Source organism: Antrostomus carolinensis, unplaced genomic scaffold (genome assembly GCF_000700745.2).
Source record: "Antrostomus carolinensis isolate BGI_N321 unplaced genomic scaffold, ASM70074v2 scaffold15078, whole genome shotgun sequence".
In the NCBI taxonomy this organism is placed as follows: domain Eukaryota; kingdom Metazoa; phylum Chordata; class Aves; order Caprimulgiformes; family Caprimulgidae; genus Antrostomus; species Antrostomus carolinensis.
The window spans coordinates 3828-15013 of NW_010335104.1; the positions used below are offsets into that span (position 1 = coordinate 3828).

General features: G+C 37.3%; 1 protein-coding gene across 1 annotated transcript; it reads left to right on the top strand.

The window, feature by feature from the left end:
* Positions 1-1503: 1503 nt before the first annotated feature.
* Positions 1504-10142, top strand: COCH (cochlin; the record flags this gene model as incomplete). The annotated part of the gene is made up of 8 exons (XM_010174426.2): positions 1504-1639; positions 2829-2891; positions 3747-3791; positions 3880-4027; positions 5789-5892; positions 6753-6979; positions 8449-8965; positions 9755-10142. Coding segments are annotated over 8 exons (1416 nt in total), but the record flags the coding sequence as incomplete, so codon positions are not given.
* Between the last annotated feature and the right edge of the window lie 1044 nt (positions 10143-11186).

The window sequence follows — 11186 nt, forward strand, 5'->3', positions numbered from 1 at the left end:
TTTTCTAAACTCTGGTCTTGATTATTCTACTTTTGCAATGTTTTAAATTAGACTTGGTCAGGACCTCTTTTGAAGAGGGAAGACAAACAGATAAGAAAAATAAACACAAAGGCACACATTGCTGTGTTTAAATAGTCTTGAAATGCTTGTTTGTCTCTGACAGCAGTGTACCTGCCCAAGTACTACAAAGCCCCAAGCTTTTACTCCCTCTTAGAGAAGCTCAGCATTGAATTTTGGATTCTAAAAATAATAACTGTTCTTTCAGTAGCACATAAAAAGAGATCTGAACAGTTTTGCTGCCTGTTATTGTCACTTGAGGTATCCAAATCCAAACAATCACAACAGCCTCTCTGCCTGGAAAACGAGTGAAGTTCTCCTTGGGCTGCTTTTAACCCTGAAGTTTCCTAAATGCAGAAATTTATTGTCCTGCTGGGACACAATCCTCAGTCCATAAGGATCAGCAAGATTTTCAAACTAGCTATTCCTTCATTTGTCTCGGATGGCAGGACAGATCTGGCAGGCAATTTGCTACAAGTTTTCTTGTCACTTCTACATTTCAGAACTGACCCTTCTAGTAAGGCATTAAGGAGTGTAAGAGTCTTGTAATACTGAGTATGACTTTATGAGATATTTTAATCAGTAAGCTTCTTCATATTTGTTCTGAATTATTATTTTGTTAATAATCCATTATAACTGTGTATTAAGGATGCATTGCAGTGTGCTTAAATGACGATAGCTATGACTTGTTAGCTACTACCTAAATATTCCAAATTCCAATTTGGTATGTTACTCGACATCTCTGTCAGTGAGAATTACACAGTTGGATTGCATCTACTGTTAATATACTATTTCCAAGTCTAAACGGAAAGCAATGCAGAATCTTACATGGATTGAGTTAGTAACTTGTATTTATTTAAGTCGTTTCAGATTTCACATTTAATGTTTACTACAGGTGAATAGGAAGAATAAGATGCTTTAGGCCCTGTTCTTATAATGATCAGCAATCTGCTGGCTGCTATCAATAATGCCTACCATTTCTGACTCCAGTCTGTAGTTGCATAACAAGGTATCCCACATATCCATTACTACTATAAGCAGCAGTTTTGCTTTCCAGTTTTCTTAGCGTTGGTCATTTCATAGCTAAGCATACAGAATCTTGTTTCAGTCACAAATATTCAGGAGGCATAATGAGCCCAAATACATTTTGCTGGAGCTCTTTCCTTTAGGAATTGATGTCTCCTTGAAACGTCATGTTTCTGCATTAGTCTGCAAGCTGCCAGAATTTTATAATTTTCTGACTTTTTTACCCAAGTCTGTGTTGTTGCTCTGCAGAATAGTATTTTTTAAAAGTCTTTTCAGCAATTTATAGCTTGTTTTTAACCTGAACACAACTGCCTGCCTATATGGCATCTTTTTCAGTACCAATGTACTAATAATGGTGTAATTGTATTGCATTTTCTTGCGATTAAAATGTCTGATTTCTAACAACTCTTTTTGTATCTCAGGGGGGTGATCACCAGCGCAGGAGGAGCTGTAAGGGTACAGACTCTCCCAGGACAAGAAAACTACCCTGCTGTAAATGCCAATGGGATCCAGTCTCAGGTGCTCACTAGATGGGCTTCGTCTTTCTCAGTGACTCGTAGGTGGATCACACTTATTGTTTTGCAAACTATATTTGAAATATTAACAGAACTCTAGGAAGCTTCTTCATTGCTCCTGTATGCATAAAAAAGTGTGATTGCTACCTGAAGTGTAGTAACAAAAGTTTTCATTTTTAACTCATTATTTTCATTTTTCTGCAATTTCCTTAAAACATACTATTCAGCTAGACTAGCTAGTCTGTAGCAGAACCTGGTACCTAAAAATGGACCACAGTTATTGAGAATATAATGATGTGATAGCAGGCAGCTGACAGTGCAGTTCCATGGCAGTTTAAGCTGATCTAAGTCAGTGCTTTGATCCTGCTATTGCAGTCCTGTCCCCTGTGGCTTACAGCCATACGGTTTTATCCCTTCTCTTCCCCTTCCTGCCCTCGTGCAGGCAGTAGCACTTGTTGGGCCCTTCAAAGAGCTTGTGCAGCATCCCCTGCAAACAGAACATTGACCCTCCAAAGACAGGAATAACGTCAGCTTAGATGTGATGTGGTCATTAAGCTACAGTGTGACATAGTGGTTTTTTCAGAAATTTTTGTTCATGTAATTGAGATACTGTGCCTGCTTGCAAAGCACTTATCATGCCCTGCCACTTGGGTGAGGTTAGACCACCCTCATAAAAATGTATACAGAAGCCTACTGGTTATGTATGTTGATGTGCTTTCAAAAAGTGTATGTGTTTTCTGGTATATTCTTTCAAAGTTGGGAAACAGATCTCTCTAATAAGTTTTTATTGTTTATACAGCTAAAATTCAGCCTACTACCTCTAAGATACTAGTAATCCTTGTGTAGCATCCATTGCAAATGAATAGCTACAAACTTGGTGAGGGTATAAGTGAAATCCTCTTCTCCAGATCAAGTCCTGAAAAATTATTTCCTGCTAGAAATAATGGCTACTACAGCTCAAAATTTCTCATCACTTAGATATGCTGTGATTACTCATCAGCTGCTATTGTTTCAAATGCAGAAGCTCAAAGGAGAAGTTCATTACCTGTGAAACAAGGAGAGCAATACTGGATTACAACAAAGATCTGTCTAGGCCTGTGTCCTACTCCCAGAGTAGCTAATGGCAGATGATGAAGAAAGGTTATTGGAAATATAGTGTTCTTCAAGCACTTGTAATTTCATCTAAATACACTAAAATACAGTAAATTTATCTTTCCAATATTTGAACAGGTACCAAGAACACAGCGCTTGAAGCAGTTGGACAATCGGTATCAACAGCACGTCCTTCTACAGGTATGAGGTCTCGGTCTCCTGTGGTAAGATGAGCTGCACTGCTAACGCACAAAATGGCTAAAGTGCCATATTTCATAGGATTCGTTTATTTTTAAATAAGAAAACATATACAATAACTCTCTTTGAGTATATCTTCAGTCATCAAAAAGAGGAATTATTTGTAGTTGGGCACATTTTTCTGATTTCAGTAGTGTCCATGTAAGTTAAAAAACAAACAAGCAAACAAACTTGAATGAATTTGGAACAGCAAAACAGATAACATCAAGGAAGTTCATGAGCTTTTGGAATATTCATTCCTATTAAGTGACAGAGAAGACAGAGATAATGTATTCCTTCTTACAGAACTACTCAGATGAGTGCTGTCAGGACTTACGTAGCAGAAATTTAGATGTTATGGGAATTTCTTCACAGAAAATGCTGCCAGTAAAAGGCTAGATAAGTTTTTATGAAAGTTAGTGGTAAGTAAATACTGGACTTGGATTTTGGTTGTGAATAGACTATTTGCTTTACAGTTTAAGTCATGGTTTGCTTCCAAAACATTAGAACTGTGCACTGTACAACAGATTGCTAACTGAGAAATGGCAACACTTGGGATGGTGAGCTACAGCAATCCACCCAGCTTTCTACCTTTGAGTAATCAGCTAGGCAGGTGTAGAAAGGAATGTTAAACTCTTTCATTTGAAAAAGAATATTCTCTAAGGAGCAAAGCAAGTTTAATAATTAAACCAACCTGACCAACAGTTCTTACTGCAGATAGATTGCAATGTACTTCTTGGTGTCTGAGCTTTTTCTGGTTCAATTCTGGCCATTCATTTTGTTGTTCTTAAATGATCCATGCTGTTTCCTTCACTGAAGGTAAAAGACCTAAGAAGCCACTTGACAAAAAGTCTGGAAACAAAGGTAGGAACCCACAAATTTAACTTTGGCAAAGCAAAATCAATATGTTTACTTGGTGTTAATTAATTCTAATTATTGTGGATGTTTACAGACTGTAAAGCTGATATTGCGTTTCTCATTGATGGAAGTTACAACATCGGCCAACGTAGATTTAATTTGCAGAAAAACTTTGTTGGAAAAGTAGCTGTGATGTTGGGAATTGGAACAGAAGGGCCTCATGTTGGAGTTGTACAAGCCAGGTAAGAACAAATCTATAGAAAATATAACTAAGTGATTAAAAAGATAAATCAATTAACATATCACTCCCTGTTTTGCAGAGCAGTATTCACTCAATAATGGCAAATGAATAGCAAGGCAAAGCCAACGCTTTCCAGCTGCAGCATTGTTTGCTCTGTGCCACATGGAGATGTCCATGTGAGAAGACGTGAAAAATATTATAATCTTCTGCCTCTGTGGTACTTGATATTTGTATTGAGAGAGCAGCTGGAGTTTGTGCAGCCCAAACTGTAGCAGAGCTACAGTTTTGTAGCTCATCTTAGTAAAACAGCGGAAAGTGCTTTGCAAAGGACATCGCTTTTTAAAAAAAATTGCAGAGAGAATTGTCCCAAATGGCTACATGTACAAAACAAAACCTGCTGTTACTGACCTATGGGTTACTACAGCCAATATTTTCAAATTGTAATCGGCAACTTTTTTATTTTAAGACTATTCATACTACTACCTATGTTTGCAGGCTGGGAAACAGTCTGAAAGCCACAGCAACATCCAGCACTTTGGTGGAAGTTTTTTTGGAGCCACAGCTCAGTTTGCTAGTGCTCAGCAGTTTTCCAAGGCTTGACCACTTTGGCTATTGCTCCTGGAATAAAGGAAGCACAAAGATGCCTTTAACTCTCTTCCAAGAAGATGAAACATCTGTTAGATTAACGCAGGGTTTCTCTATCACATCTTTCATCATTACAGTCTGTTCACCCCTGCCTTTAGACAACTGCTGAGTAGATGTCTGCAGCTGATGTAATGACCTAGGCTTGTTTTAGAGTCACTACACCACATCCATGGCACAAACCATCTGAACTGCTTTGGATGCCTCTTTTAGGATGTGATGAATTCCATCCTGAAAAATCCAGTATCTGTCCACTGTAGACATCAAAAGCTAGGGGAAATGAACCCCACTGTTGCTGTCCTGGGTTTAAATATTATAAGGTGAGGAACAACTTGTGGAGAAACAGAGAAATCAGTTTAGCACCTTAAACATTCAGCTCTTCTTCATTAGAAATTAATCTTACAAGCGATAATCTTTGTATCTCAAAATGTACCTTTTTAAGAGTTATTCTGCCATGAGATTCAGCACAGCAGACCAACTCTGCCTGGCACAGGGGTTCATTCTAGTGATTCCGATGCAGGATCAGGCCATTTATTCATAGCAGCGGCTCTGTAACCTGCAGGTGTTTATCTTTCTACTCTTCACACAACAAAAATAACTTCATTTCTATTTGTTTCCTACTGTAAATCAAAAGTGAAATCTGGACACTTAGCCTAGCTAAAATTTTTCATTTCTTAAATAGAGTTAGTAGCTAATGTACTTTAAAGCTTTTCAAATTAAATAACTCAAACTGCATTTCAGAAGAATTATTTATAAAGAAGTTATTTCTCATACAAATAGTAGAAAAGCTGCCAATTTTCAATTACACAAATACATGTTTAACATCTGGTATGTTCCATTCTTTTTTCTATATGTATTTTCAACCTAATGTTTTCAGCTGCTCAATAAGCCTAAGAATCAGCCTGTTCTTAATTTACCCAACCAGGTAAATAATTCCTCTTGCTAAGGATTGTGAGAATCATCAAGCAAGGAGCATACTTCTAATTTAGTAATTAAAAATATTAAAAAGAGAGTATATGACCAACAACAAAATTATTCAAATTGTATTTTAACTTGCTAACGCCATAGCGCTACGAAATGTGAACTACATGCTTTATTACTCTGTTTTATTTTTCCACAGTGAACATCCAAAAATTGAATTCTATCTGAAAAACTTCACTGCTGCAAAAGAAGTTTTGTTTGCCATAAAGGAACTAGGGTTCAGAGGAGGCAATTCTAATACAGGTGAGTTCATACTTCCATGCAAATAGAAATTACTTCTTTACATATTTTTATATATAGGTGTGTGTAGATATATATATATATATAAAGATATATATATATATATGTGTGTGTGTATCTACTTAAATTCCTATAATTCAGTTAGGTAAGAAAGTGTTTTAAATGCCATGCTCATTTTAGTCAGGTTCAAGATTTTTCCACTAGAATATCACCACACCTTACATTTCATTTCCAGAAGTTAAATCGCTTGGCATACATTTAATTGGAGTAGAAGCGCAAATATTGCTTCCTGCGTTTTAAACAGTGATTAACTTTTCACTAGTAACACAGTAATATCTTGAGATAAATTCATATCTAAAAGGCTCAGCATTTCTTTCCTGTTGAATGGCTAATTAAATACTTAAAATAAACTCGGAATAAACGGTAAGTGATTGTGAAGTGATGTTTACCAAATAAGGAAACTGAGCATTCCAAATACATTGCATTTCACAGGCTAAATTTAGGTAGCTCCTCAACTTTCTTCTTTCTGTTCCATTTGGCAGGCACTAATATATCTACTCCCTAGTCCAAAACTAGACCTGTGTATGAAACAATGTCAGTGATTTCTTTCTCAGCTTTATCTGTGGTGCTTTTTTTTTTTTTGTGGGGATGGTTTGGTTTTGGTTTTTTGGAGGTTTTTTTGTTTGTTTTTTAACTTACAGGTTGTTCAAGCTTAATTATTATCAGATTTCCTGAGACACTATTTTGCTTTTACACTGAGTGAGGCCTGTAATCAAAACAGATATTGAGCAGTCTCATACAGGGAACAGGTACCAAAATGTAATCACATTTGTCCTTGATATTCTTTTTGTGTTTGAAACTAGGGAAAGCTTTGAAGCACACAGCTCAGAAATTCTTCTCTTTGGAAAATGGAGCACGCAGAGGCATTCCCAAGATCATTGTAGTGTTCCTAGATGGCTGGCCCTCAGATGATATAGAAGAAGCTGGCATAGTGGCCAGAGAATTTGGAGTCAACGTATTCATTGTATCTGTAGCAAAACCCGCAACAGAGGAGCTGGGAATGGTACAAGACATCGCTTTTATTGACAAAGTAAGAGTGAAGAATATCATTATACATTTCTCAGTCATGGGTATGATTCCAAAGAATTTACTTCATGCAAAAATCCTAATGAACTTATTTTATATATATATATATATATCTATCTCCAAAAAGCCAATGAAATTACCCCTGCTAATAAGTGATTTAAAAGAATCACACAGGAAATTTAAAGCAGCACTATTTGTTTGTTTGTTTTTCTTGCTAAAGAGGCTACACAATGGGTACCAAAATGCTGTCATTGTCCTCCCAGTTCAGAGTCTTGGCCAAGTTGTAGCTCCTGGACTTTGTAATTACATAAAGATTCTCAGAGTAGGAGCATCCCCTCTCCTAGGTATGGTTAAATGTGTCATAGGCAATGAAACACAGCTGTGATAGCTCCTATCCTGAAACAGCAGACAGGGAGGGATACCTTTCAGTACCTGCTCTATGGATGATTATTTACTTACTTTCATTACAAACAGAACAGAAAAGATGGGAAAAAAACCTCACATCCTAACAAGTTCACATGCAAGATGTTCATCTTGGATCAAATGTTTTGGATCTTGCTGTGTATGAGTTAGAGGAAGAATTCACAGATTACCTACTCTCACCTGAGCTTTCTAATCACTAGGTCTTTACTTACTCTCCAGTGAAAAAAACCTCTCATTTTCCACAGGGAGGCTTTAGATGTCTCATTTCAGCAGAAATTTCATAGCTCAGGGCATGAACAGAACGAAGCACTACAGCTCTGCTGCTTTGAGGCACAAGATAGCTTGCTGCTGGTCCCAGTGGTATTGCAGGCAGGTCCAACTCCTACGTAGTCATAGGCACAAAAAGACATGACCTCAGGTGACCGAGGCCTGTCCTCCCCTTCTGCATTTTGATCTTAGCCAAATTAGTTTTCACCTTGCAGAGCTGATTTTAAATTTAACCCCTTTCTCAATTACCTTGTACATTACATGCATCCTATGGAAGTCAGAGGGGGGGGAAATTAGTTTGAATGACATGGAGCTATATTTCTACCCAATTGTATGTCTGTGTTTATGACATTATAGATTAAAAATTAAAGGGTTTACCAAGTTCAAGGGGAAAACCCAGAGACTAATTTTCCATGGATAAGCAAAAATACAGAACTTTCAGTCCTTTGGATATTCAGTAGCATGATTTAGTTAACTTTCAAAAAACGTAATTTCCAGTTGTTAGAGTTCTTATGAATGAAGTTAAATTATTTGAAATTTCCAGAGGTCAAGGGGTAGAGTCGACTATTATTGCATAAAATAAGCTATATTATAGTTGTCACTGACTTTAACTGCAGACGTTTGTCCTCAATTTCTTTAATAACAAGCAAAAAGTGCACCCCAAACTCCCATCATCAGGCTCTATTTCCAGTCTGCCTTTGCGAGAAGATCACATAGTCTCTGATTATTATCCACAGAGCCACTGTGTCCATATTCACCTGTTCACTTTCTGTTTCCAAACAGGCTGTCTGTCGAAATAATGGCTTCTTCTCTTACCAAATGCCCACCTGGTTTGGTACTACCAAATATGTGAAACCTCTCGTCCAAAAGTTGTGTTCACATGAGCAGATGTTATGCAGCAAGACATGCTACAACTCCGTCAACATCGGTTTCTTGATAGATGGTTCCAGCAGCATTGGAGACAGCAACTTCCGCCTTGTGCTTGAATTCATCAGCAACGTTGCAAAGGCTTTTGAGATCTCTGACATTGGTTCCAAGATTGCAGCTGTGCAGTTCACCTATGATCAGCGTACCGAGTTCAGCTTCACAGACTACACCACAAAAGAAAAGGTCCTCTCGGCTATCCGGAATATTCGCTACATGAGCGGGGGCACTGCTACTGGTGATGCTATTTCTTTCACAACCAGAAATGTGTTTGGGCCAGTGAAAGATGGACCTAACAAAAATTTCCTTGTTGTTTTGACTGATGGTCAGTCTTACGATGATGTCAGAGGACCTTCTGCTGCTGCACAAAAAGCAGGTAAGTGACATATCTTTGAAGGCAATGGAAGTTAATTCTTGCCACTTATGCTGTATTGTAAATGTTAGGGTTTTAAAGAAAGTTTGCAAATACATCCCCAGTGAGTGAATCACGTATCCAAAGCGTCCATACCTGTTTTAAACTCAGGAAAATGTGAGTTCTAAGGAACTATTTCCAGTAGGATGAAAAATCAGCACTGTGGAGCCAGGTAAAAGTGGACTCACTCATGGAAGCTTAGTTAAAAAAACAGTACACCCAGTCTTATTTTCCTGAACAGGAGAGAAATTAGTAGATTAAAAATAAAGAGCCATGTAGTGAAGCTCCAACCAATGATGCCATCCAATGCGGCAGTACTCTTGCACTGCATCATCATCTAGGAAGGAAATAAGCAGTTTTCATCAAAAAACTTACTGGGCTGCTGATGCTTGAAAGCACTAAGCATACATGAAAGATGCAAATTTATTTTTAAAATAATTTTACACAATGTTACTTGTGTTTCAAGACTGACATCATAACTGCTGCGTTCATGTGTGTCACTGTAAAAACTACTAAGACACTAGCTCTTAAGATACCCCGTATTTCCTTTGGGATTCTTACTGAGACAAATCTTCTAATGCCTGATATTTAATGGCAAAATCTAATTACCCTTGACAGACTGCAGGTATTGAAACATGGTTTCCCAATCTAGATTAATTCATGGATGTGGAAATGGTTGTTTTTCTTGTATCCATAAGCAAAATGGTCTTAACTTACTTTTTTTTTCCCCCTTACTGTCCTATTACATTGTAGGAATAACTGTCTTCTCTGTCGGTGTTGCCTGGGCACCTCTGGATGATCTGAAAGACATGGCTTCTGAACCAAGAGAATCTCATACTTTCTTCACTAGGGAGTTCACAGGATTGGAGCAGATGGTTCCTGATATTATTAGAGGCATCTGTAGAGATTTTTTGGACTCTAAACAATAAAGCAAAAATCTGCTGTGGGATATTACTACTTCGAAACTAAAAATCATGAAACTGAAATGGTCCCTCTAGAGTACAGCTGGGTTATTCTTATTATATACTATCATAATGCAAGGGAAGAAAAGAAGAGCAGCTACTTTTTGTTTCTGTAGTCAGTCAAGGATTCTTGTGAGCTTGTTAGAAGTTGCACTTAATACTGGAATGCAGAATTTGGCCAACAGCTATTATTTTCAATACGTATATAGTATCCCCAGTTTTAAAGCTCTACGTATTGTGCACATAAGGCTCTCAGATATCAGCAGAGGAAACAATACAGCTCTGGCATTTTTGCTGTCACTTGCTAGATGTCTTCTTACAAGTTAGAAATAATATCATTTTAAATACACGGTCCTATCTTCTGTAAGCCTTCTGTAGCTTACGATTCTGTATCTGAAAAGGAGTTCTATTGATAGTGTGAAGTACTTCCAGTGCTTCAGCTGTGCAACATCCATTATTGCCAGGCAGTTTAAGAAAAGGTATGATAGATTCTAGCCAAACAGTGTTTTTATTTGTTGAGGTTTTGCTATTGTGAACGATCCTGCTATCTGGTTGTCAAAGTTTACATCAAAAGGCATTTAACTTCTACCCCCAGATTTCTGGGGATCTCTGTTGTTTGGTTCTTTTAGCACAGATTTTGAAAGGTGTTTAAGACACAGTAGTTCTTTTTGAGAATATGGATCCTAATATACAAGCTGATATTACTGTTTCCTATACCACTGAAGTCAACAGTGATATTCCTAATATATCTGATAACCGGATATTTTCCTGTCTACTGCCTTGTATTATCTTGATTTTACAAAGCTGTTATTGGCCAGACAGTTAAGAGACAGGAATCTTGGGCAAAGAGATTAAATTAGACCACACACTGGGAACTGAAAGCATTCAAATTCAAATCCAAAGGTATCTCAAACCTTGAAACCCAACTGATTTATATCAGATTACATGGTTAGAAAAGTAGTAAGTAGGCAGACATGTAAGCAGGATTCAGTAGCTCACAGAATAACAACTTTCTAATGCTAGTAAAAACATCTTTAAAGATGTGTGAGGTTCTCTGAAGATGAAAGAAGAGTTTTCTTTAAAAAAAGGCTTTAATTTGATTACATACCTAGTAATGTGGTGATACTTTTATACCTACATGTGTGTGGTTAAAATGATGCAATATTTCACTGAGTTATTTCAAATCCCTGGAGTGAATAACAGACTTAAAGTATTCTTTAGAA